Genomic DNA, 24,761 nt, shown 5'->3' with positions numbered 1-24,761 from the left:
TACTATGTCCTTATTCTGCTTTGCTCATACTCCTTCCACTAAGATAATGTTTTTCCCTCTGCACTTTACCTCCTCTTGCCCTTGGGTGGACCCCGAACAAAACACCAGTCCACGCTGATTGGCTGTCCCATCAAATCCTGGCCATTGAGTCCCTCCATAGCAGCCTGGGCCTCCTTGTATGTTTCATACTCAACTAGAGTATACCCCTGGAACAAGAAAAAGACAGATTATCAAAACTCCATCAAGCTTTTTTCTACTCAACTAGAAAAATCTATCAACCTTAAACAACAAATGCATGTCACATCCCTATTATACATACAACTTGTCTGTTTCTGCCTCTTTGCTATGTCTAACAATCAATTCCCAATCTCATTTTATTTCAACTCTTGGCCAACCACAGTCAACTTTGGAGAACTACCAATGCTGTCTAAGGGTTATGGATGAAGAGAGGCAATGGAGTATGGCTCAAGATACCTTTAGATATCCTGTACGTCTGTCCAGATTGAGATGGATATTTTTTATTTCTCCATACTCTGCAAATTTATCATGGATGTCTTCTTCCGTGGCTTCCTCATGGACTCCAGTGACAAAGAGAATCCAACCTTCAACAGCTGTAGGTAGGGGAACAAAGGAAAGTTGTTTGAGCACAAGAAACACTTAAGCAAGATCACACAAGTAAAGTGTGTGCAGGCTCCACAGAGATTGGTTAAGCGACCTCTGACTCCATTCCTCAGTTCAGTCGCTCAGTCGTGTCCGACTTTTTGTGACCCCATGAATCACAGCACGCCAGGCCTCCCTGTCCATCACCAACTCACGGAGTTCACTCAGACTCACGTTCATCGAGTCAGTGATGCCATCCAGCCATCTCATCCTCTGTCGTCTCCTTCTCCTCCTGCCCCCAATCCCTCCCAGCATCAGAGTCTTTTCCAATGAGTCAACTCTTCGCATGAGGTGGCCAAAGTACTGGAGTTTCAGCTTTAGCATCACTCCTTCCAAAGAAATCCCAGGGCTCCATTCCTACTGGGTTTTATTTCATTGGTCCCTAACTCTGTACAGACAGATCCCTACCGATTCCATTTACTTACAGCGTTGTGGTCCGGGTTCATCGCCATCCTGCTCCACGCTGTCATAATCCTCACGCATCCGCGCTCGAGACCCCTCTTCTATTAGAAACACACAGCAGATCACCGGAAATCCCCCTTCTCCCACTGTTCACCGTAGGTCTGAATGGGGATTCCAAAACTCGTAGCTCTCTCCATTCGACCCCATTCCACCCACAGACACTCACCGGAGCCAAAGCCACGGCCCTTCCGTTTCTTCGCTTTTTCTTTTAGTTTGTGGATGCTCTCTGGAGCCCCAGAAGAAAAGGAATAAGTGAAAAAGGTAACAGGTGTTTACAACAATATTCTCTCTGCAAGACATTATCTGAAAGCAAATCCCACCACCTCCAGGCTGTCCCTTCCCGGCCCGCCCCTCTTCCGCCCAAAGGGGGCGGAGTCTCCAACCAACAGAACCCGGTTCCCTGGCTCGTATCCTCCCCAATGGGGAGAAAGATTATATTTTCCTAAAACGTCCTTCTCTCGCACCTTCCCCGCTTCCCGCAGCCGCCTCCACTGTCCTCACCGTCCCCATCCTCATCCATGGCGAAATCCTCGCCCCCAGCCTCATGAAGATCAAGTACGTCCGCCATCTTTCCTTCCCTCCAACTCTCGTCCGTGCCTCTCAGGCACTTGGCTCCTCGGGAAACTGTCGCGGAGGGAAAAGGTCATCAATCAAGTTGACCAATTAAAAACTAACACTAGGTCCCGCCCTCGGCGCGGTAAAAATACGCAATGGAGGCGGGCCTAGTTTGGGAAGATACCGGAAGTGTTACTGTAGCCATCTTGAGCGCGTCATGAGCTGAGCGCGGCACCCGTGTGCGGCGAGGTAGGGGGTGGGCGGGGCTAGTAAGTTCCTCTTAACCAAAGTTTCGGACCTGACTGAGCCCCTAACACTAAGTAACTTAACCAGAGCAGCCAACAAAGAGTAACTACTAACAGTGAAAAGTGAAAGTGTTAGTCGCTAAGTCGGATCAGTTCTTTGCGATCCTGTGGGCTGTAGCCCGCCAGGCTCTTCTGTCCATGGAGTTCTCCAGGCAAGAATACTGAAGGGGGTTGCCATTTCCTTGTGAAGCCCAGCCGAATTTTTATTAGCGGGTTGCTTTTCGTCTCTTTTCATTCCATACCAGGAAATGGAAGCTGAAGAAAGTTTTTTCTCTAAAAACTTGCAGGCCTATACTGTACCGAGGAGCAGCTGGATCTGTGATGGAAGCATTAAAAAAAAAAAAAAAAGTCAGCAATGCTACTTCAAAAAGCTGCTTCTGGAACGTACTGTTCAGTTCAGTTCAGTCGCTCAGTCGTGTCCCCTGAATCGCAGCACGCCAGGCCTCCCTGTCCATCACCAACTCCCAGAGTTCACTCAAACTCACGTCCATCGAGTCGGTGATGCCATCCAGCCATCTCATCCTCTGTCGTCCCCTTCTCCTACCCCCAATACCTCCCAGCATCGGCTTTCTCTCAAGAAAATCAGCCGACCTGGTTTCCCGTAAAATACTACTGATGAGACACATATCAACTTTTCTTTTTTAATTTAATAATGTCTCAAGAAATTCCCTGGCGGCTCCACATTTTTACTTCGGGGGCCCCGTTCAGTTCCTGGTGGGGGAACTAAAATCCCGCAAACCCGGGGTCACGCACCCGCCCCCCAAATTAAAAATAGTCTCTTAAATTCTACCCACCGCTTCTGGGAATTAAAAAGAAAAAGTCGTGATTTTAAATAAAACAGAGGCTTTAGCTTCTTTGAGGATAGTACAGACATTTCACGTTTAAAAACCCAGGAGTTGAGGCGAAAAAGAATATTGCCCCCACATTCTGGAATCCGACGTAGGCCTTAAAAAACAGTAGTGGATAAGTAGTCACTTATTTATTAATTTTTAAATCAGTTGTGAATGCCTATATGTGTGTCTAATATTAGAAGAGGTGCTAGCAATACAAGGGGAAGTACAGCATCAATCACTTTATAATAACATTATGAAAGTGATCATTGCTGTTACAAGGTACTACAGCAATACAAGTTTCTAATAGGACTGGAAATAAGGAGAGTGCATTTGAGGGAGGGCTTCCATTTAAACTGTGCTTGTAAGGCTGTTTTGCTTTCCAGGCAAAACAGTTGTATTGAAACTAAGAAACATTAATCCATTCTCTACCGTACATAGTATGATCTTTTTTAAAAAAAAAAAAGTCACATCTCTACTGATATCCCCCTTACTTATTTTTGCACTTAGAATAAAATTCAGACTCACAGCCTGCTCTGTGTCTCCATACTGTTTCACCACCATTCTTCCCTCTCACCTATTACTTTACTATACTTTTCTCAACTATGTTTACTCCCTATACTCAACTATCTTGTACACTTTCTCATCTCTGGACATTTTGTAACTTTCTGTCCCTGATGAGCTTCCTTCAGCTTTTCACATGGCTGGTTCAACCCCATCCTGTAGGTCTCCCTGAAATACTGCTGTCACTCAAAGGAGTCTTCTCTGTTCTATCCTTCACTCTTATTTCCTTGACAGAATTTAAAATCAAATCTTGAATTACTTTGTTTACGTTCTAGTTTGTTTACTGTCTTTCGCATTGGCAGACATTCTTATTTACAACTATATCCTCAAAGTTCAGACCAGTGCCTGATTCATAGTAGACAATTGCTAAATACATATCCAATGAATATCAGGAGGGCAAGAAATTTTTTATGCCTGATGCTATCTAATTAGGAAACAAAGTTGGAAATACAGTTTAGGGTCAAACTGTATGTCATGCTAAAAATTTGGAACTTACCCTATAGGCAAGAAATTTTTCTAATTCAATATTTTAGTATTCATAATTTTTAACATTTGCAAGTAGCCCCCATACTATTTTTGACTTGTGTTTTTCCTTAAATAGACTGGCATTTTAAATTTACGTGCTGTGCTGTGCTTAGTTGCTCAGTTATGTCCACCTCTTTGCAACCCCATGGACTGTAGCCTGCCAGGCTCCTCTGTCCATGGAATTCTCCAGGCAAGAGTACTGGAGTGGGTTGCCATGCCCTCCTCCATGGGATCTTCCCAACCCAGGAATTGAACCTAGGTCTTCCACATTGCAGGTAGGATTCTTTACCATTGAGCTATCAGGGAAGCCCCAAACAAATTTATACTGTTTAAATATCACTGCCAGCAGTGGAGACCATATTTTTCTATTACAAATTCAGATAAAAGCATAACTAATAAAAATGAAAAATGTTTGGCCATCTACCACCGAAAATCTTGTCAGATAATGCCAAGGGTTCACATATAGAACTTTGGGAAGTGCTGCTAAAGGTAAAGATAGCTAGATGATAGTTTAAGCAAGGGAGTGGTACAGTGATAAGTATTTTAGAAAGAAATCTGATAGTAATGAAGAAGATGTGAAGAATGAAGGTAGAGATAATTAGGAAGCTGTTGCAGTGGTCCAGCCCTGAGATGCTAAAGGAATGAACCAATTCAGTAGATATGGACAAAACAGATTAGGAAGTTTATATAGGGGTAAACTCAACAGTAAGTGATTGATTAGATGATGGCAAAGAGGAATTGAAGGATCTCAAGGAGAATTGAGGTTCTAGCTCAGATTGCTGGGCAGTAATTTCAGTAACGTGGGGAGTCAAAGAGGAGAATGTATGGAGAAATGGGTTTTATTTTAGATAAGTAAGTTCAAAGAGCGTGTGTCATTCAGGTGGTAATGTGCAATGTGTGGAAATACAGATATAAAAGCTCAAAAGAGGTTGGGGTGGAAGGAACAGGTTTGAGAACTGGGTGTATGATAGAGTTTAAGCCACCACAGTGGGTGTGACTGCTAGTGAAAAAGGGCAGAACTTGAGGAGAAAGGGTCAAGAACCAAATTCAGGCTCCTCAAATATCTGGAGAAGGGGAGGCAGATGCCTTCTCCCAGCAGTACAATCTTATTTCTTCCACCCTAAAAATACTAAGAAAAGTTCTTTTTTGAACTTTTTAAGAGGGTCGTTTTAGAACGTCTCTGATACATGGGTCTCAAGAAAGAGTCAATATGGCTCACTAGACAAAAATCTATTTTTAATTATATAAAATTATACATATAAAATACATAGAGAGTACTAAAAAGGTAAGTAAAAATTTAACACCAAAGGTGGACATATCAGGGAACAATTTTTCTCCAAGTTCTTTGGGATCTTACTGGTTGGTATTTGAGAAAAATAATCAAGGAGATGCGAAGACAAGTTCTTTCCATAACTCACAGAGAAAACAGCAAAGGAGAAATGAGGGTTTGTGATTTCTGAATTATAAACATAAATAAAAACTGAATAGACACACCTATTATTTAAAAGTAGGGAGCCTCTGCTCCAACCTTACATGTGTTTCATGGAATACAGAGATGGGGCTTGGAGAATTCAAGGAAATCTCTTTCAAGTACTAATATTACTGTTGTTAGATTCCTTATCTCTGGTCCCATATATACTGGTCACTAAGATGATTTCAAAAGCAAGAAAGCTGACTTTCATCTTTCCCCTATCTGATCCAAATGTGCAAATTGTAGCCTGTTTTCTAACCTATTTCTAAAAGCAAAGTGTATAACTGTTAAACAGAAAGTGTAATTACAGGAATATTAAATTTCCCAAACTCAGTTTAGGAAGTGCACTGAGCTATAATATAGTATTAAGGTGAGTACAGAAACAAGAAGAAAATATATCTTAGAGAGATGTACAAAAAATTCTCCCAAAGGGGAATGCTTTAGCTATACTCCAGATCATCTTTCTCCTGTTTTACCCAGGAAAGAGGTAAGGGAAGAGAATAGTATTCATATTAAATACATAATTAGCTGATCATTGATTCTCTTTCCCGTCCTGGAGTTTCTCATGGTTCCCATTAGGAAGTGCCATAATGCCAAAGTATCTTCTAATTTTCCTGATCGGCTCATGCTCTAATAATCATTGTGGAGGAAGAGGAAAGAAAAGAGGAACACCAATGTGAATCTAGTTATATACATCTAAGGTCATAAACAGTAGCCACTTCATGGGAGTAGGAGGAACATAGCCCTCACCAAATTGGACAGATGTTTCCAAAAACCAAAATGATGGGAGGAGGTTTTTAAGAAAGGGAAATATGTTTTACCTTTACCAATCTTTGCAGCAGGAAGATCTATAGACAGGGCTTAACTAAGCTTGGTGAGCAGGGGAGGAGGATTGAAAAGAGAATATGGAAAGATGAGTAACTTCAACCCTTACCCGTTCAATAGATTCTGGTATGGTATGGTATCTAGGCCCCAGAAGCAACACAGGAGATAAACCCCTGCAGGCTGTGTTTATAATTCCTCTCTTCTTCCTGGGAAGTTTCTCAGCAATGATTTTAAAATTAAGAAACAAACAGCTCTCCATTTCCCTTTCAAATAATAATGTGAGGAAGCCCTAAAATGAAGTACCATTTGGAGGCAGAAGAGGAGTAAGGTGGTAATGTGGTGTGGTGTAAGTTATGAAATAACCTAGTTACTGAGGGAACAACTTGGTACCAAGTAGGCCCAGCTCAAGATAAAACCAAAGCCAAAGTTTTCATTTTCATGCTCTGTTTGGTCCAAGAGAAAGCAGGAATGAGGGTAAGGGTGGGGCTCACAGCCCTTATTCAAGCTCCTTGTTATTTTAAAAGGAGACGTGAACACCTAGTAAGTCATTTTGTGCTACTGAAATGACTACACAGAGTTACTGGCAGTGTAAGAGCCCACAAAGCTCTGAAGACAGCCTGCTCTTCTTGTAAAGCAGTGTGGATATGTTTCAAAAGCAACTACATCCAAAAACTAGAAGTAAGAAAAGGGATATCTCAGCAAATAGGAATCTAGGTGTAGAATTTATACATACACATATATATCTCTCTATATTTTAAAGTATAAAATTGAGAAAGTATGTACAGAAATCACACTAAGTCTTAGAAAGGACATATAAAAAACGGGCCTGGAGATGATGCGAGTATGTGGGTAGATGCCTAGCAGTTGGAGGAATGCATATTGCCCAATTGCCCAGCAGCCAGCATGAGAATATCTTTCTTCTCCTTGTGGAAGCGCAGCTCCTTGCCTGCCAGCCGGGCTTCATCCAGCTCCCGCTCAGTAGAGGCCAGCTCTCTAGACAGTGCCCCTGGCACACTCTGCTCCCGGCTCACCCAGTCCAGTGCCATTTGGTGGCGAATATCATCATCTAGGGCTCGGTGTGAATAATGAGCCAACACTTCCTGGAGGGGGAGAGGAATGTGAAAATCACGGACAAAGTAAAGGTTCATTCCTCATTAACCCATCTGGGACTAGGAACTCTCAGCCTTTGAGTCCTAACCAAAGTCAGCACTGGTGTCCTCTGAGGAGAGTCTTACAGGAAAACCTCCTGGTGGGAGAAGCAAGGCAGGTAAAAGAATCACAGTTAAGATTATAGGAATGAAGTGGGCACTTTACCTAAGCCTTTCAAGACTCACAACCTGGTAGGCCTGCTTATTTATAACACAACAGCCACCTCAAAACAGCCCTTCTGCCAGACTCCCCTCATCCACAGGAACTCTTACCTGCCGAGAGCACTGTCTTTCCCTCATGGCCTTAAGGCTGCCATTCCAGTGCAGCAGCTGAAAAACTGTCATTAGCTCCTGGAGGAAGAAAATATGAAGTGCCAGGACTGGTATATGGAGGTTGCATAAGAATTAAATATGGTGGGGAGGAGTACTTCCCTGGTGGTCCAGTGGTTAAGAATCTGCCAGGGGATGCAGGTTCAATCCCTGGTCAGGGAACTAAGATCCCACATGCCACAGAGCAACTAAACCTGCTCGCCACAACCAGAGAGTCTGTGCACCCCAACAAAAGATCCCGCATGACACAATGAAAATCCGGCATGGTGCAACTGAGACCTGAGGCACCCAGATACACAATTAAATGTTGTTTTTTTTTATAATAATTAAATGGGGAAACTTTCACAAAATGTATTTGTGGCAGCACGCCTTATACCAACTCTGATATGTCCTTGGGGCCTTGGGGAAAGGAAGATATTTATATTTTGAAAAATATTCTATAAACTTTTCTCCTTTCCTTTCCAACTGAGTCTTGGTATGAGGCGTGTGTGTGTGTGTATGTGTGTGTCTATGTGTGTGTGTACAGTCTAATCCATGTTATTAGAGCTAGGGAAGTAGGTGGAATAGTATAGTACCTGAAACTCCAACATTGACTTGCCCTTGTTGGATTCCAACATGAATCGAAAAGCACCAATCCCTGTATTGGGGTTGTCAGCTTCCTCCCTGTTGCCCTGGTAACAGAAGAAAAGAAAAGACAATAGATTTTCAGTCAGGATTATCACCTCGATCAGGACTGTCCAGGAGAAATATAATACAAGTCATGTGTTTAATTTAGTTGCCATATTACAGTAAAAACAAATAGTATTAATTTTAATAGCATATTTTATTTAACCTAACATACTTAAAATATTATTTCAACTATAATTAGTATAAAATTTATTAATGAAACATTGTTTTCCTTATACTAAGTTTTCAAAATCTGGTGTCTGTTTATCTTACAGCATATCTCAATTCAAGTGCTCAATAGCTACATGTGGCTAGTGGCTATTCTGCTGCTCAGCGAAATCCTAGAGGCCTCTGGAGCCATCACACATTTTAACTTAGGTGACAGAGACAAGTCAATCTGATTTTCCCTATTTTAGAAAAGGGAGAGCACTGAAACATAGAGGAGAGTCTTGATTTAGCTAAAATAACAGAGTGAGTTCAGCATATAAGACTGGACTAACCTAGAGGGCAATTAGCAAATGCATTTTAAAGACTGACTATAAAAGTCATAAGCATGGCAAATTCTGGGTAGCAGTTTGGCCTCCTGGACATTTGCCTCGTGTGTCTTCTACTGGCAACATGACCCTGCCAGGGTCGAGTTAAGATACATTGACCTACCTGTAAGCCTAGAGTGTATGAAAAACAACACAGTACAGAAGTTAAGAGCATGGACTGGACTACTCTTATGGTCTTGGTGAAGTCATTTAACCTCTCTGTTCCCCAGCTACCTTATTTGTAAAATGACAATAATCATGGATCTATTTTACAGGATTATTTTAAGGATTAAAGATATTCTTTTAAAAATTTAAATTAAAAAAAGATAAATTTAGTCTAACAATTCTAAGCATATAATGTAGGTGCATTATCATATTGGACCTGATATCCAGTTACACAATCCAAATCCATTTTGGTACGGGCTCTGGTTTGTGCTATTTGGTTGGTGGTTTCATATTATTAAAGATAATTCTAGGTCCAGGGTCTTGCGGGGACTTCCAAAATGAGGGCATCTCCTGGTTTCCTAGTGATCCTTTTTGTCAACCCGATCTAGAAACATTAGGCCGGGAGACTACTGGGAACACAGGGATCCAGCTTTCTCCTCTTGCTTCCTAAGAGGTTTCCTGCTCTTTCTAGCCAGTTCCACACACACACCCCCAAACTCCCAAGAAATGAACTTCATTCTGCTCTTTTTGAGCAAAGGGATCAGGTAGAGTTCAGGAACCAATTAAGTTATATCCAAATTCAGTTTATTGTGGGATACTTTATCATGGGGTTTTACTGTACATGTATCACACTTAAATAATGTCAGGCATTTAGTAAGCATACCATAAGTGCTAGTTTATTATCATTCTTTGCCTTCACTGTGCTAGAATCAACAAGAAGTCAGAACTACTCAAAATCAACCCACTTTGTTTTGTGGCTCATGAGAAATAATCATGCCATGCATGGTTAAATCTTTGTGTTGAAACAAAGATCATAAAATTTGGATTTAGAAGTGAAAATCTAGAGGAAGGGAGAGAAAAGGTGGTGATTTTCATTATTATGATTTAGGGCTCTGAAGCAAGCAAGAGTCTTCATTCTTATCTAGAACTGTTCACTGCGATACCTTATTCAGTGCCTCCATGATACAGCACAGAACAGCTGCCAGCAGAGGCTGCGGGGCAGAGGAGTCCATCTGCCCCACGCCTTTCTCAGTTCCCTTGAGAGTTGAGGGGATCAGTATCATGGCACATCTGTAAACTATCTGGAGTATACCAAATGGCATGACCCAACATTGGCAAGTTCCATCTCATAGGATACTTCTACACCTAACAAGGTTATAAATGAACTCCATTTATTCAATAAACATTTAATTACAGAACACTTGATTAGTGATAGGAACATTAGAATATAATTGGAAAGGAATTAGAATTAATTTAATTTAACCTACTTATTTTACAAATGAGGAAATTCAGAACCACAGAGGCTAGGTGATTTGTCAAAAGACAGAATACAGTGTTAGACTCAGGACTTTTAAAGGACAAAAGTTAAAAGCAAAAAATGTGGACATCACTCTTTCAGTTCAGTTCAGTTCAGTCGCTCAGTCGTGTCCGACTCTTTGCAACCCCATGAATTGCAGCACTCCAGGCCTCCCTGTCTATCACCAACTCCCGGAGTTCACTCAGACTCACATCCATCGAGTCAGTGATGCCATCCAGCCATCTCATCCTCTGTCGTCCCCTTCTCCTCCTGCCCCCAATCCCTCCCAGCATCAGACCATGGGCTAAGACCAAATGAAAATAATTTTTTTTTTTTTTTGAGAAAGGGAATTCCCCTGGGATATTAATGAGCCATCCACTAAGTTCTAAATTTGAGAGGTTAATAAAAAAAGAATAGTGGCATGAAAATAATAATAGTTTACATTTCTTAAACACTTTGTAGCAGACACTGCAGGTGACCTACCCAATGCCTATTTCCTTCTTCCATACTACAGGGCCTACTCATCTCCCAATTACCTCAGAGAAGAGTGATTTTATCCTAACTCCAAGTGGGTAAATCCTAATCTCCTTTGCCTGTAACTGACTTTAAGGTGAGAATTCTGGGCATGGGTGGTAGAGGGAAGGTCTGCCAAAAGGCTTCTGGGAATAGAGTCCTTAATACTAAGGAGATACTAGAAAAGATGGTCTCTTTCTGTCTCTGAATGTAGTTTTCTCTGTATTTGACAAATGGAACTCTGTCTCTGTCTTGTACCCTGAGGGGAGTCAGCCCAAGGGCAAAGCCAATATCTAGAGGATGGCTGAGTGGAGAGATGGAAATAATTTGGGCCAGTAGATGATACTCTTTTTTTTTTTTTTTCCAGGTTAAAAGTCTGTTTTGATGCTTCCCTCGTGGCTCAGTGCTAAAGAATCCGCCTGCCAATACAGGAGACACAGGTTTGATCCCTGATCCGGGACGATCCCACATGCCACAAAGCAACAAAGCACCACAACTATTTTTTTAATTAAATTTATTTATTTTAATTAGAGGCTGATTACTTTACAATATTGTATTGGTTTTGCCATACATCAACGTGAATCCGCCATGGGTGTACAGGTGTTCCCAATCCTGAACCCCCTCCCACCTCCCTCCCCATACCATCCCTCTGGGTCATCCTGGTACACCAGCCCCAAGCTTCCTGTATCCTGCATCGAACCTGGACTGGCGATTCGTTTCTTATATGATATTATACATGTTTCAATGCCATTCTCCCAAATCATCCCCTGCCCTCCCTCTCCCACAGAGTCCAAAGACTGTTCTATACATCTGTGTCTCTTTTGCTTTCTCCCATACAGGGTTATCGTTACCATCTTTCTAAATTCCATATATATACATTAGTATACTGTATTGGTGTTTTTCTTTCTGGCTTACTTCACTCTGTATAATCGGCTCCAGTTTCATCCACCTCATTAGAACTGATTCAAATGTATTCTTTTTAATGGCTGAGTAATATTCCATTGTGTATATGTACCACAGCTTTCTTATCCATTCATCTGCTGATGGACATCTAGGTTGTTTCCATGTCCTGGCCATTATAAACAGTGCTGCGATGAACATTGGGGTACACGTGTCTCTTTCAATTCTGGTTTCCTTGGTGTGTATGCCCAGCAGTGGGATTGCTGGGTCGTATGGCAGTTCTATTTCCAGTTTTTTAAGGAATCTCCACACTGTTCTCCATAGTGGCTGTACTAGTTTGCATTCCCACCAACAGTCTAAGAGGGTTCCCTTTTCTCCACATCCTCTCCAGCATTTATTGCTTGTAGACTTTTGGATTGCAGCCATTCTGACTGGTGTGAAATGGTACCTCATTGTGGTTTTGATTTGCATTTTTCTGATAATGTGTGATGTTGAGCATCTTTTCATGTGTTTGTTAGCCATCTGTATGTCTTTTTTGGAGAAATGTCTATTTAATTCTTTGGCCCATATTTTGATTGATTCATTTATTTTTCTGGAATTGAACTGCAGGAGTTGCTTGTATATTTTTGAGATTAGTTGTTTGTCATTTGCTTCATTTGCTATTATTTTCTCCCATTCTGAAGTCTGTCTTTTCACCTTGCTTATAGTTTGTTTTGTTGTGCAGAAGCTTTTAATTTTAATTAGATCCCATTTGTTTACTTTTGCTTTTATTTCCAATATTCTGGGAGGTGGGTCATAGAGGATCCTGCTGTGATTTATGTCGGAGAGTGTTTTGCCTATGTTCTTCTCTAAGAGTTTTATAGTTTCTGGTCTTATGTTTAGATCTTTAATCCATTTTGAGTTTATTTTTGTGTATGGTGTTAGAAAGTGTTCTAGTTTCACTCTTTTACAAGTGGTTGACCAGTTTTTCCAGCACCACTTGTTAAAGAGATTGTCTTTTCTCCATTGTATATTCTTGCCTCCTTTGTCAAAGATAAGGTGTCCATAGGTGCGTGGGTTTATCTCTGGGCTTTCTATTTTGTTCCATTGATCTATATTTCTGTCTTTGTGCCAGTACCATACTGTCTTGATGACTGTGGCTTTGTAGTAGAGCCTGAAGTCAGGTAGGTTGATTCCTCCAGTTCCATTCTTCTTTCTCAAGATTGCTTTGGCTATTCGAGGTTTTTTGTATTTCCATACAAACTGTGAAATTATTTGTTCTAGCTCTGTGAAAAATGCCATTGGTAGCTTGATAGGGATTGCATTTAATCTATAGATTTCTTTGGGCAGTATACTCATTTTCACTATATTGATTCTTCCGATCCATGAACATGATATATTTCTCCATCTGTTAGTGTCCTCTTTGATTTATTTCACCAGTGTTTTATAGTTTTCTATATATAGGTCTTTAGTTTCTTTAGGTAGATATATCCCTAAGTATTTTATTCTTTTCATTGCAATGGTGAATGGAATTGTTTCCTTAATTTCTCTATTTTCTCATTAATAGTGTATAGGAATGCAAGGGATTTCTGTGGGTTGATTTTATATCCCGCAACTTTACTATATTCATTGATTAGCTCTAGTAATTTTCTGGTGGAGTCTTTAGGGTTTTCTATGTAGAGGATCATGTCATCTGCAAACAGTGAGAATTTTACTTCTTCTTTTCCAATTTGGATTCCTTTTATTTCTTTTTCTGCTCTGACTGCTGTAGCCAAAACTTCCAAAACTATGTTGAATAGTAGTGAGCACCACAACTATTGAGACTGTGCTCTAGAGCCTGGGAGCTGCAACTACTGAAGCTCAGCACTCCCTAGAGACTACTCTGCAACAAGAGAAACCACCCCAGTGGGAAGCCCACATACCGTAACTAGAGAGTAGCCCCCACTCACCACAACTAGAGAAAAGCCTATGTAGCAACAAAGAGCCAACACAGCCAAAAGTAAATAAATAAACAAAAATTGTTTTAAAGCCTGCTTTGGACTTCCCTGATGGTCCAGTGGTTGAGAATCTGCTAGCCAATGCAGGGGGCTCAGTTGGATCACTGGTCCAGGAATTCCCACATGCCAAGGAGCAACTAAGCCTGTGCTCCACAACCACTGAGGCCCATATACTCTAGGGCCCACGTACCATAACTACTGAGCTAATCCGCCAAGAGCCCACACGCCACAACTAGAGAGTAGCCCACACTCGCCACAACTAGAGAAAGCCTGTGCACAACAGTGAAGACCCAGTACAGACAAAAAAAAAAAAAACAAAACAGTCTGCTTTGTTCAGATCTGGTGACCAGACTCCCAGACAGCTGATTTTGCAGGAAATTTTGCACCTGAGTGTCTCCCCACTTCACCCTCCCAAGAGTGTGCTCCTGCAGATGGGACAACAGAACTCGTCCTTTATGTCAAAATGGGACTGGTCTTCAGGCTTGAAGTCCAGGTTGGAGCTGCTGTCCTAAATGATGACATTCTTAATCCATGGAGTCATCCAGTCCTGAAATCTGCCCTACTTCTAGACTTCTTATCATGTTAGGTAATAAATTTCCTTCCTTTATTTATTAAGTCAATTTGAAGTGAGATTTTTCTATTACTTGCATCCAAAGGCACCTAAACAGATAACATGTGCTAAATGCTGGAACATAATCTCTTTTATCCAAGAATCCTATGTGATAGGTATAACTGTTATCCTATTTTACAGATGAGGAAACTGGAAAAAACTAACTTGTTCAAAGTCACATAACAAGTAGAACCAAAATTTCAAAATAAATTCAGAGCCCATGCCCATAAGCACTGCTTTCTATAATCCAAACTAATGTTTCATTTTATAATGATGATACATTAGATGATTTAAGACTGAAAAACGTGCTTTTAAAATTTTAACTAATTTGATTAATATAAAATGTTTTATTCCCTGCAGACACTGCTTGACAGGGTAATAGGAGAAAAACAGATGGGTCCTAGGTAACAGAAGGATTATGAATCAAAGTGTTCAACACTAATCTCCAAAACAGATAAGTGAAGCAGTTTAGTATATGTAATTACATCTTAAATGTAAAGAAAACAGCAACAGAAAATTGATCTGACTTTATCTCCCTATCAATGGTCTTTTGAGAGGAAGGATGAAAGCAGTGCTAATTTTTAAGATGTACCTCTAAGCTAGAAAAGTTTGTAAGCTGACTTGGGTTCTAGTCTTGGTTCTACCATCTACAAGCTATATTACTTTAGGCAAAACTTCACTTCTATGTTTTTAATTTCCTCATCTGTAAAAGAGGGGTATGAATAGTATTTATACCTCATAGGGAGGGCTTCCCTCATAGCTCAGTTGGTAAAGAATCTGCCTGGAGTGCAGGAGATCCAGGTTCGTTTCCTGGGTTGGGAAGATGCCCTGGGAGAAGGAAATGTCAACCCACTCCAGTATTCTTGCCTGCAGGATCCCATGGGCAGAGGAGCCTGGCAGGCTACAGTCCACCGGGTCGCACGAGTCAGACACAACTTAGCGATTAAACCACCACCACCACCATACCTCATAGGACTGTTGTGAAGATGAAAGGAGATAAACTACATATAAATCCCCTAGAATAGTCCCTGGTACAAAATAAATACTCAATTAGGATTTGCTATGGTTATCATCATTGTCATCATTTGAAAGAAGAGATGTTGTTTTTAAAGAGAGTAAATAAATTATCCTCCACATTCCTAGAAACGTGAAGACAAGACACTTATATTGTAACATGTTCTTTATTAATAAGATGAAGTAATGGAGGCAGGAAACAAGTGACAATGAAAACAGTTGTATAAAAAAAGAGCGAAGGAAAAAGGGAGTGAGGTCTTAAACCAAAATTGGGAAAAGCAAAATTCTGGTTCAATTTTTATTTTATAATATCTCTAAAAGTCCATAAATCTTGAAATAAAGATTTCTAGATACGAGAGGCATAATGAAAGAGACAAAATAACAAAAACAAAAACATACATAGATTTAGAGACTGAAGCATTTGGAGCATGTAATACAAAAGACTGATAGAAAATAAACAGAACAGAAATGTAGACAGGAAAGAAAACCAAGAATTCATGCTCTGCTTCCCAGTAATACACAAGATTTCACAATCAGCCAATTCTCCCATCCCCCACTCTCCTCCTTTCCAACTCCAAGTAACTTACATTGAAAGATGCCAGGGCCTCAGAGACACTCTTCTCAATGAACTCATCAGTGATTCTTCTGGAAGGATGTTCATTAAACACAGAGTTCATTAGTGCAATCTTTGCAGCACTCCGCCGGGCTTCAGCTTTTGTGGGGCAAAACTAGGCAGTAAACAGAGAAAATATGTGTATATGTGTATCTGAGAGAGAGGAAGGAAGAAGTAGAGGGAAACACTTGGCATAGACAACACTTGGATACTCTTTGGAAAAGTCAGTTTGTTCTAGACGCTGTCCAAAGTTTTTATTGTAAAATGGTCAGGGCACTTGGAAGCATAAGTTTGATTCAACATCCTGGAGTCATTAAGGAACTGGAGACAGCTGTAGCTCATACCAAATTGAAGGCAGGATGGAGGAGATTGCTGAAGTCAGCATATAATCACTGGATACAAAAAGTACCTCTGTTTAAACTGTCAACAGAATTAATTACTCAAAAGCCAGATTCTCGCCAGTCTGTTAGAAATCTGTATCTTGTTCTTTTATTCTGTAGACAAGACGGACAAGATGTTTTTTTATCCCTCTAGATAACCTAAGATTAGAACAAAGCTGTTTCTAGGCTGCTTCTGCAGAGGAGCCCTCTAGTCTCTATCCGAAGCACCCATTTGGGATTCTTGGACTTTACCCTTAGCTATGTGCAGGCAGTTTCCTCACTAATGCAATGGGCCAGGGAACTATCCCTGAATGGAGTCTAAGGTCTGAGGAAGGATTATATCGTCTCTAACCCACCCCCTCCCAGTGGAGGCAAAGAGAAGAGAGGTAGCTAGGGAAAGGAAAGCTGACTCAAGGAAAACAAGAATAAATTAAAAATTAACTCATGTTTTTACACTGGATCCAACATATGTATCAAAAAGAAAGTCTGATTTTCAAAAGTCTTGAATCACTCAACTTCAGATCCCTAGCCACCTTTAAAATTCATTTTTACTGGCTGTTTCAAAGGCCTCTATGCCCTTTGTCATTTATGATTAGGATTAGAGAAAAGAACGTGATGTAATTTTTAAAAGTAGACCAGATTATGTTTGCTACTTAGCCATCCTTAATTTCAGTAATTCCCAATTTCCTTTAGCTGACAGGTCTCTCTGAGACAACATATGGAGTTTGATACATTAATCCTACATCTTCTTGCTTATTCAGTTTCTGTTTCCGCTTCTCTCACTATTTATTAGCCTTCTGCCCATGCTACTGTATGGTGCTGTTTCTGAAAAATCATCTATGAAGAAAACCAGCAGGAGAAATATCACCTGCCACAGTGCATATAAAAGATAAAAGCTAAAAGAGGCCAAGAGAGATAATTCTACTCTTTCAGGAAATAACAGAAATTGAATGCCCCAGTTTGGGGCATCCTGGAGAAGGGAAAGGCTACCCACTCCAGTATTCTGCCCTGGAGAATTCCATGGACTGTATAGTCCATAGGGTCTCAAAGAGTTGGACATGACTGAGTGACTTCCACTCACTTGGGGCATCACCATTAGATTACTAAATCTTTATTCAACGATATGATGAGGTAGGAGAAGGAAGCAAAGATCTTATTTTCTAGAAGCAAAAGATAGACATTAGTTATCTTGGGCACATATTTATTTCTCTGAAATGGCTGGGGTTCTGAGAGAAACATTTAGTCACCTGATTTGAAATGAAGCTCTCTTTGGACAGTTTCTATTTGAGACTGCAACTGAGCTACAATGGCACTCATTCGTGCAACAGATTTATTAAATGTCTATTCTGTGCTGGGCACTGAGTTGGACGGTAGAGATTTAAAACTGAATAAGAAAGAAGACTGACACTATCTGCCACCATAGAGCATAGTCCACTAGGACAGAGAAACACTCAATAACGATATGTTGTGGTAAGTGATTTGATACGGGAAGTTCAAGGTGCTATGGAAGCACATAGCAGAGGGTATAACTTTGTCTAAGGGTTATTCAAGCCATACAGAAAACAGAACAAAAGTGTCTAGTCTCCTCCCTAAATTCCTATTCAGGCTCTAAGTTGACATTTCAGGAAGCTACTTTCCTGTCTACAATGTGAAAAATTCATCTTTGATGATAATATTCACACTGGTCAAATTTCTTGTTACCCTACAATAGCATCAACTATTTTCATCATCATATACAAGTCTTTTATATAATTGTAGAATGTTAGGACCAGAAATACTGGCTAGAAATAATCTACTCTGTCTCCTTCATGTTACAGATGGAGAAACCGAGGCCCATAGAAATTACTTGACTTGCCCTGCTAGCAGTCAGGGGAATGAGAATTTGGATCTGCCTAACTCTTAGATGAGTACTATTTCCACCATACATAGTCCTTCTCCTTTGATTTCTTAGAGAACTCAAACACTGCTTTCCTTGGCCATAGCCTATGAAAAAGTAGTGCGGGCAATGGATATTATCCTATGTCCTCAAAAAGAGACAGCAGGAACCTGGAAAGCCAGATCAGAACATGAGTTAGATGCTAGTAGTTTGCTTTTCTTTCAGCTTTCAAAAACTCAAACCCATTTGACAAAAACAACAAAATTCTGTAAAGCAATTATCTTTCAATTAAAAATTAATTAAAAAAAAAACACTCAAACCCACTAGAGGAGGGCATGACAACCCACTCCAGTATTCTTATCAAGCTCCCATGAATAGCGGAGCTTGGCAGGCTCCATAGGATCTCAGAGTCAGGCACGACTGAAGTTACTTAGCACACACACTAAAAAGAAAAGCATACTACCAAGGTTGTTTTCTGGTCAAATGAGCCTCAGATGCTTACTAGAATGATTTACCCAGAACTGGTCCAAGTCCTCAAATAGGTGACTTTGGACAGAGATTTAATGATCAAAGTGATAGAGAAAGCCACTACTAGCACCTACGGATTTATCTCTGCTACATTTGCCTCCCAGCTCTTACCTGGAAACTCCCAAAGCAACTTCCCCCAGGCAGGGTGACATAACAGACATAGGGAGGACTGTTGGCGGGAACCATCTCATAAACCACTAGGGCCCCATTCTTCAAGTCAGCCCCTCGTGACTGTTTCATCTGCCAGAATTCCTGAAGTGCCTCCACCACATTCACTATAAAAAGAGAAGTAGTTCAGTTCAGCAATAAGAATGCTTCCAAATGGTGCTCTGCTTCAATACACTATCTGTAACCTGTACTTATGTTAAGAGACTACCGCCTCTTAGATCCCCACCTATCACCATTTAACAGCATTTAAATTAATAAGCCAAGGCTGTAATTAAGTTCATTTACATAGGAAGATCAGAATATACTTCCCTCACCTCTCTAGTTCACATTTTGGTTAGTCTTAGACACCAAAAGAGAATAGCATAAATATTGGAGGCCAGAGTTTCCAAGGTCAGCATACCATTGTTACTACCTGATGAAGTACAAGTAGATTATTCCACAATTAGTCAGCTGGCCAAGAATAGTAATAACCACCATGATCATAAGTGCTAATGTTTACTGAACTTACGGTATGTCATATTTTCTCAGAGTGCTTTACACATACAATCATGAGGCAGGTACTTTTATTATCCCCATATTACAGATGAGGGAAATGAGGTATGGAGAGGTTAAATAACTTGCACAAGGATATAACAGAAAGTAGAAGAGCAAGAATTCCAACCTAGGCATTCTTGGTTCCCAGGTGGTTTCCCGGTGCAGTGGTAAAGAATTTGCCTGCCAATGCTGGAGACGCATGATATGCAAATATGTGGGTTCAATCCCTGAGTCAGGAAGATCCCCTGGAGGAGGAAATGGCAACCCACTCCAATATTCTTGCCTGGAAAATTCCATGGACAGAGGAGCCTGGTGGGCTACAGTCCATGGGGTTGCAAAGAGTCAGACATGACTGAGCATGCATGTATGTCATGTCATTCTTGGTTCCAGAGTCAATGTTCTTAATCATTAAGTAATGCTGTCACTCAAAGACATATGGCCCTATTAGCCATTTTCAAGGCTGTGCTTCTGGTGAGCAAACCCCTGGCTAGATTCCTTTTCCACCCTGAAATACTATATGTATACTATATATATGAGAGAGACAGAGAGATAGGGAGAGAGAAAGAGAGGGAGAAGGAAAGAAAGAGAATGAATTCTGAGGCTTTCCCTAGCATAAATGATTTTAGAAAGGACTGCATATTGGGAAACATTCCTCCACAAGTCTCTAGCACTACTCTCCATCTTGCTAGGTATGCCGAGATTTCAAGGTCCTGACTACTCTTTTTTTTTTTTTTTTTAAAGTTTTATTAAAGTATAAAGGAGATAGAGAAAGCTTCTGACATAGGCATCAGAAGGGGGTAGAAAGAGTACCCCCTGACTACTCTTTACTTGGATAATTTCTCAGGATTGAGTTTGCAGCAAGAAACATTGAGGAATAATGTCTCTGACTAGGATAAGGGACAAGTTTGCTTACTATTACTATAAAATGGCAGGTTCCCCAAGCTCAGTGTTCCTCTCCTGTAATGCAGCCCATGGCCTGTGCAAGCATCTACCTGAGCCCTCCTTGTCAGACAGGGGAGGCAAGGGAAACCAGTGCAGGCAAACAGGAGGCTCGTGCTACATGCTGTGCTGTGAGTAATAAAGGCCTTTGTCTCTGACCCAGAGTCTCTTGGCTTCTGCCAGCATCCATGAAATAGTAACCATCTACATAATATGTTTTTGTTATTCAGTTGCTCAGTTGTGTCCCACTCTTTGCAACCCCATGGACTGCAATACACCAGGCCTCCCTGTCCCTCACCATCTCCCAAAGTTTGCCCAAGTTCATGTCCATTGCATCAGTGATGCCATCCAGCCATTTCATCCTGTGACACCCTCTTTTCCTTCTGCCCTCAATCTTTCCCACCATCAGGGTCTTTTCCAATGAGTCGGCTCTTCACATCAGGTGGCCAAAGTATTGGAGCTTCAGCTTCAGCTTCAGCATCAGTCCTTCCAATGAATATTCAGGGTCAATTTCCTTTAGGATTGACTGGTTTGGTCTCCTCGCTGTCCAGAGGACTTTCAGGAGTCTTCTCCAGCACCACAGTTCGATGGCATCAATTCTTCGGCGTTCTGCCTTCTTTACGGTCCAGCTCTCACAAATAGTAATTAGTTGTAAACAGGGTAAAATCAAACTCCAGACTTGACACTGTATTCAAGGACAGTGCCCCTCATCCCCTAATACCTAGATTCAATTATTCCACAAAAATTATTGAATACCTACTCTGTGCTAGACTGTGTGCTGGTGCTAGGCTACAATCATGAGCAAAACCCTGTTCCTTTTCCCTTGCAGCTTACAGTCTAAACAGGGAGAGAGAGATTAACCAAGTAATCTCAAACAAATCAAACACTACAACTGAGATAAATGCTATAAAGGAGTGGTAAATGGTGGGAAATGTAGGAACATGTGACCTAATTAAGAAGGTCAAAGAAAACTACCCTGACAAGGTAATATTTAAGCTCGGATATAAGTATCACTAGGTGAAAAGGTGAGAGAAAAGTGCTCTGAACAGAAGAAATAGCATGGACAACAGCTCTGTAGCAGCAAGAAGTACAATGAATAAGGGGACCAGTGTGGCCAGAAAAGAGACAGTGAGGGGTAATATAATGCAAGATGAGGTTGCAAGAACAAAAAAAAAGCCAGGGCCAGATCAGGTCAGATGTGATGGGTCATGTTACAGTACTGGCTTTATCCTGGAGCCATGGGAAGCTACTGAGGGGTTTTTAAATGGATTGCAGGATAAAATCAGTTGGCCTTTGGAAAGGATCTCTTTGACTCTAGGGTTCCAAAATTTCAAATGGCTTTAACTAAAAGCCTCATAACAATAAATTATCACACACATTCACCAATATCTTCCATGACCACTCTCCAACCTTTGTTACAACAAGGACTTGTTAATTCTACTATATTATGTGAGTTAAGGTCTGACAAGGAGAAGACACCAAGATAGGTCAGACATGTAAGAAATTTGTTGGGGAGGAAGAAGGAGAAGGGAGAGCCTTCAGACCAGGTTCAAGGTCTGACACCTGTGGAAGAAAAGAGGCAAGGCAGGAAGTGTGGATATGAGAGTCTCAAGACTGCAGCACAGTTCCAAGAAAGGTTTGGCCAGAAACCAAAGGAATCCCACATCTCAGGAGGTGCCTGAGTTAGCACCCCTGCTGCGCTCAGTCACTGACAGAGCAGCCTACAGGATGTATGGCCTCAATGCAAACGTGATAAACTCAGAGGGAACAGCAGTTTAAGCTTGTCAGTCAATTATGCTCCTTGCAGCACCAGATATTAACCAGCACATTTTCATGGCTGCCACATACACACTAAGCAAAATGTTGAGCACTCAATAGGTGCACAGCTCTATTCCAGACATTAGAGATGCCAGGACGAGTAACATATTTCCTGCCAGGAAGGTGTTCAAAATGTACAAATACAAGGTGTTCAAAATGGACAATAAAAACTTATCTTACTGCTCTGCAACTGAAACAAGCACTCCATGTACCAACCAGGGTTTGAAAAGCAGCATAAGCTCTTAACTAATACCCTATATTTAACTGACTTTTTAAAATGTTCATTCTTCCATTAAAATTCAGCATGAAAAGGAAACTTGCTCTTTCCCACCCTTAGTTTTAGAAAGGAATCTTCAAAGGTCATTGCTGCCCAGAAAGCTTAGCCACCTTTGTTCTTTTCATTGAGATCTTTTCAGGCTCAGTTCCCTCTTTGAGGTAATCTAGCACAATGTGCTGGGTGACAGGTCGCATGACATTCAAACAACAAGGAGAATACTGAAATAAAGAGGAAGGGGAGAAGACTGCTATAATGGGGAAGGTCCTTTAAAAAGCACATGACCATTCTATATCCAGTTAAATCCCTTTTGGCACAGACTATAGGGCTTTTTTAAAAATAATTATTCAAAGCCAAATGAAATAGGGAGTCTTATTTCAGAAATGTGAGTATGAAACGACAAATTGGGCAAATGATCAGGGAAAAAGGCAATGAATTGTGATCTGCATTTGAAAATGCTCATAAGTGTTAGTCACTCAGTTGTGTCCAGCCCTTTGCGATCCCATGGACTGTAGCCCACCAGGCTCCTCTGTCCATGAAATTTTCCAGGCAAGAATATTCAATCTTCCCTGCCATTTCCTTCTCTAGGGCATCTTCCCTGGCTAGGGATCAAACCGGGGTCTCTGGCATTGCAAGCAGATTCTTTACCATTTGAACCACCAGGGAAGCCCATGAGGTTCATTCATTCTAGAGCTAAAAGAGACTTGAGAGATTATCTAGTCTATCTCAGGCTAAGGAAGGGTAAGTGACTTGGTTGAGGTCACATAGCTGTAGCAGAACCTGATGCCGATGTTTTTTCCAATTTGGGAATCTTAATCCAGGGTCCAAAGTCCACTCCGTGGTTGAACTTTATAAGGCTTCACAAGACCTTTAAAACTCTAAGTAAAATTAAGCATGTCTGTGTGTGTGTGTGTGTGTGTGTGCATATGAGTATTTATTTTTGAACAATATCAAAGAGAATACTTCTGGTTTTTCCCTTGGGAGATAAAATATTAGATGAATGTCTAAGTGGTGAGAAAGACAGAGTGTACATACACCAGAGTAAAAATACTAAAATGACACATGAAACTATAATAAAAAAAATTTTATAAAAATAAACAATTTTATAGTGGGGCAATATGGATAAATAGATAATGAAATTAAGTGAGTGAGAAGATTCTCTCTGATCATACAAGATGGTAAGAATAGCGTCAGTCAGTTAGTTAGTCAGTTCAGTCGCTCAGTTGTGTCTGACTCTTTCAGTTGTGTCTGACTCTTTGTGACCCCATGAATCACAGCACACCAGACCTCCCTGTCCATCACCAACTCTCGGAGTTTACTCAAACTCATGTCCATTGAGTTGGCGATGCCATCCAGCCATCTCATCCTCTGTCATCCCCTTCTCCTCCTGCCCCAAATCCCTCTCAGTATCAGAGTCTTTTCCAATGAGTCAACTCTTTGTATCAGGTGGCCAAAGTATTGGAATTTCAGCTTTAACATCAGTCCTTCCAAAGAACACCCAGGACTAATCTCCTTTAGAATGGACTGGTTGGATCTCCTTGCAGTCCAAGGGACTCTCAAGAGTCTTCTCCAACACCACAGTTCAAAAGCATCAATTCTTCAGTGCTCAGCTTTCTTCACAGTCCAACTCTCACATCCATACATGACCACTGGAAAAACCACAGCCTTGACTAGACGGACTTTTGTTGGCAAAGTAATGTCTCTGCTTTTGAATATGCTATCTAGGTTGGTCATAACTTTCCTTCCAAGGAGTAAGCGTCTTTTAATTTCATGGCTGCAATCACCATCTGCAGTGATTTTGGAGCCCAAAAATAAAGTCTGACACTGCTTCCACTGTTTCCCCATATATTTCCCATGAAGTGATGGGACCAGATGCCATGATCTTAGTTTTCTGAATGTTGAGCTTTAAGCCAACTTTTTCACTCTCTTCTTTCACTTTCATCAAGAGGCTCTTTAGCTCCTCTTCACTTTCTGCCATAAGGGTGGTGTCATCTGCATATCTGAGATTATTGATATTTCTCCCGGCAATCTTGATTCCAGCTTGTGCTTCTCCAGCCCAGTGTTTCTCAGGATGTACTCTGCATAGAAGTTAAATAAGCAGGGTGACAATATACAGCCTTGATGTACTGCTTTTCCTATTTGGAACCAGTCTGTTGTTCCATGTCCAGTTCTAACTGTTGCTTCCTGACTTGCATATAGGTTTCTCAAGAGGCAGGTCAGGTGGTCTGGTATTCCCATCTCTTTTAGAATTTTCCACAGTTTATTGTGATCCACACAGTCAA

General features: G+C 40.9%; 1 protein-coding gene across 3 annotated transcripts in view; it reads right to left on the bottom strand.

The window, feature by feature from the left end:
* The window catches only part of LIX1L (limb and CNS expressed 1 like), a 30,308-nt gene that overhangs the window by 251 nt on the left and 5,296 nt on the right, over window positions 1-24,761 (bottom strand). The window contains exons 2-11 of one of the 3 annotated variants that reach the window (XM_061408574.1): window positions 18,858-19,021; window positions 15,937-16,077; window positions 8,251-8,346; window positions 7,619-7,696; window positions 7,144-7,297; window positions 1,624-1,746; window positions 1,289-1,348; window positions 1,086-1,160; window positions 475-611; window positions 70-206 (exon numbers count right to left, since the gene is read on the bottom strand). In XM_061408574.1, the coding sequence (XP_061264558.1) occupies window positions 70-206; window positions 475-611; window positions 1,086-1,160; window positions 1,289-1,348; window positions 1,624-1,746; window positions 7,144-7,297; window positions 7,619-7,696; window positions 8,251-8,346; window positions 15,937-16,077; window positions 18,858-19,021 (1,165 nt within the window). Of the gene's footprint in view, window positions 1-69; window positions 207-474; window positions 612-1,085; window positions 1,164-1,288; window positions 1,349-1,623; window positions 1,747-7,143; window positions 7,298-7,618; window positions 7,697-8,250; window positions 8,347-15,936; window positions 16,078-18,857; window positions 19,022-24,761 lie in introns of all 3 variants that reach the window. The other 2 variants (XM_061408569.1, XM_061408581.1) reach the window with 2 other exon arrangements.

This window comes from Bos javanicus, chromosome 3 (genome assembly GCF_032452875.1).
Source record: "Bos javanicus breed banteng chromosome 3, ARS-OSU_banteng_1.0, whole genome shotgun sequence".
Lineage (NCBI taxonomy): Eukaryota > Metazoa > Chordata > Mammalia > Artiodactyla > Bovidae > Bos > Bos javanicus.
Note: the sequence above shows the minus strand (reverse complement) of the source record. Positions and strands in the feature narration are given on the sequence as shown.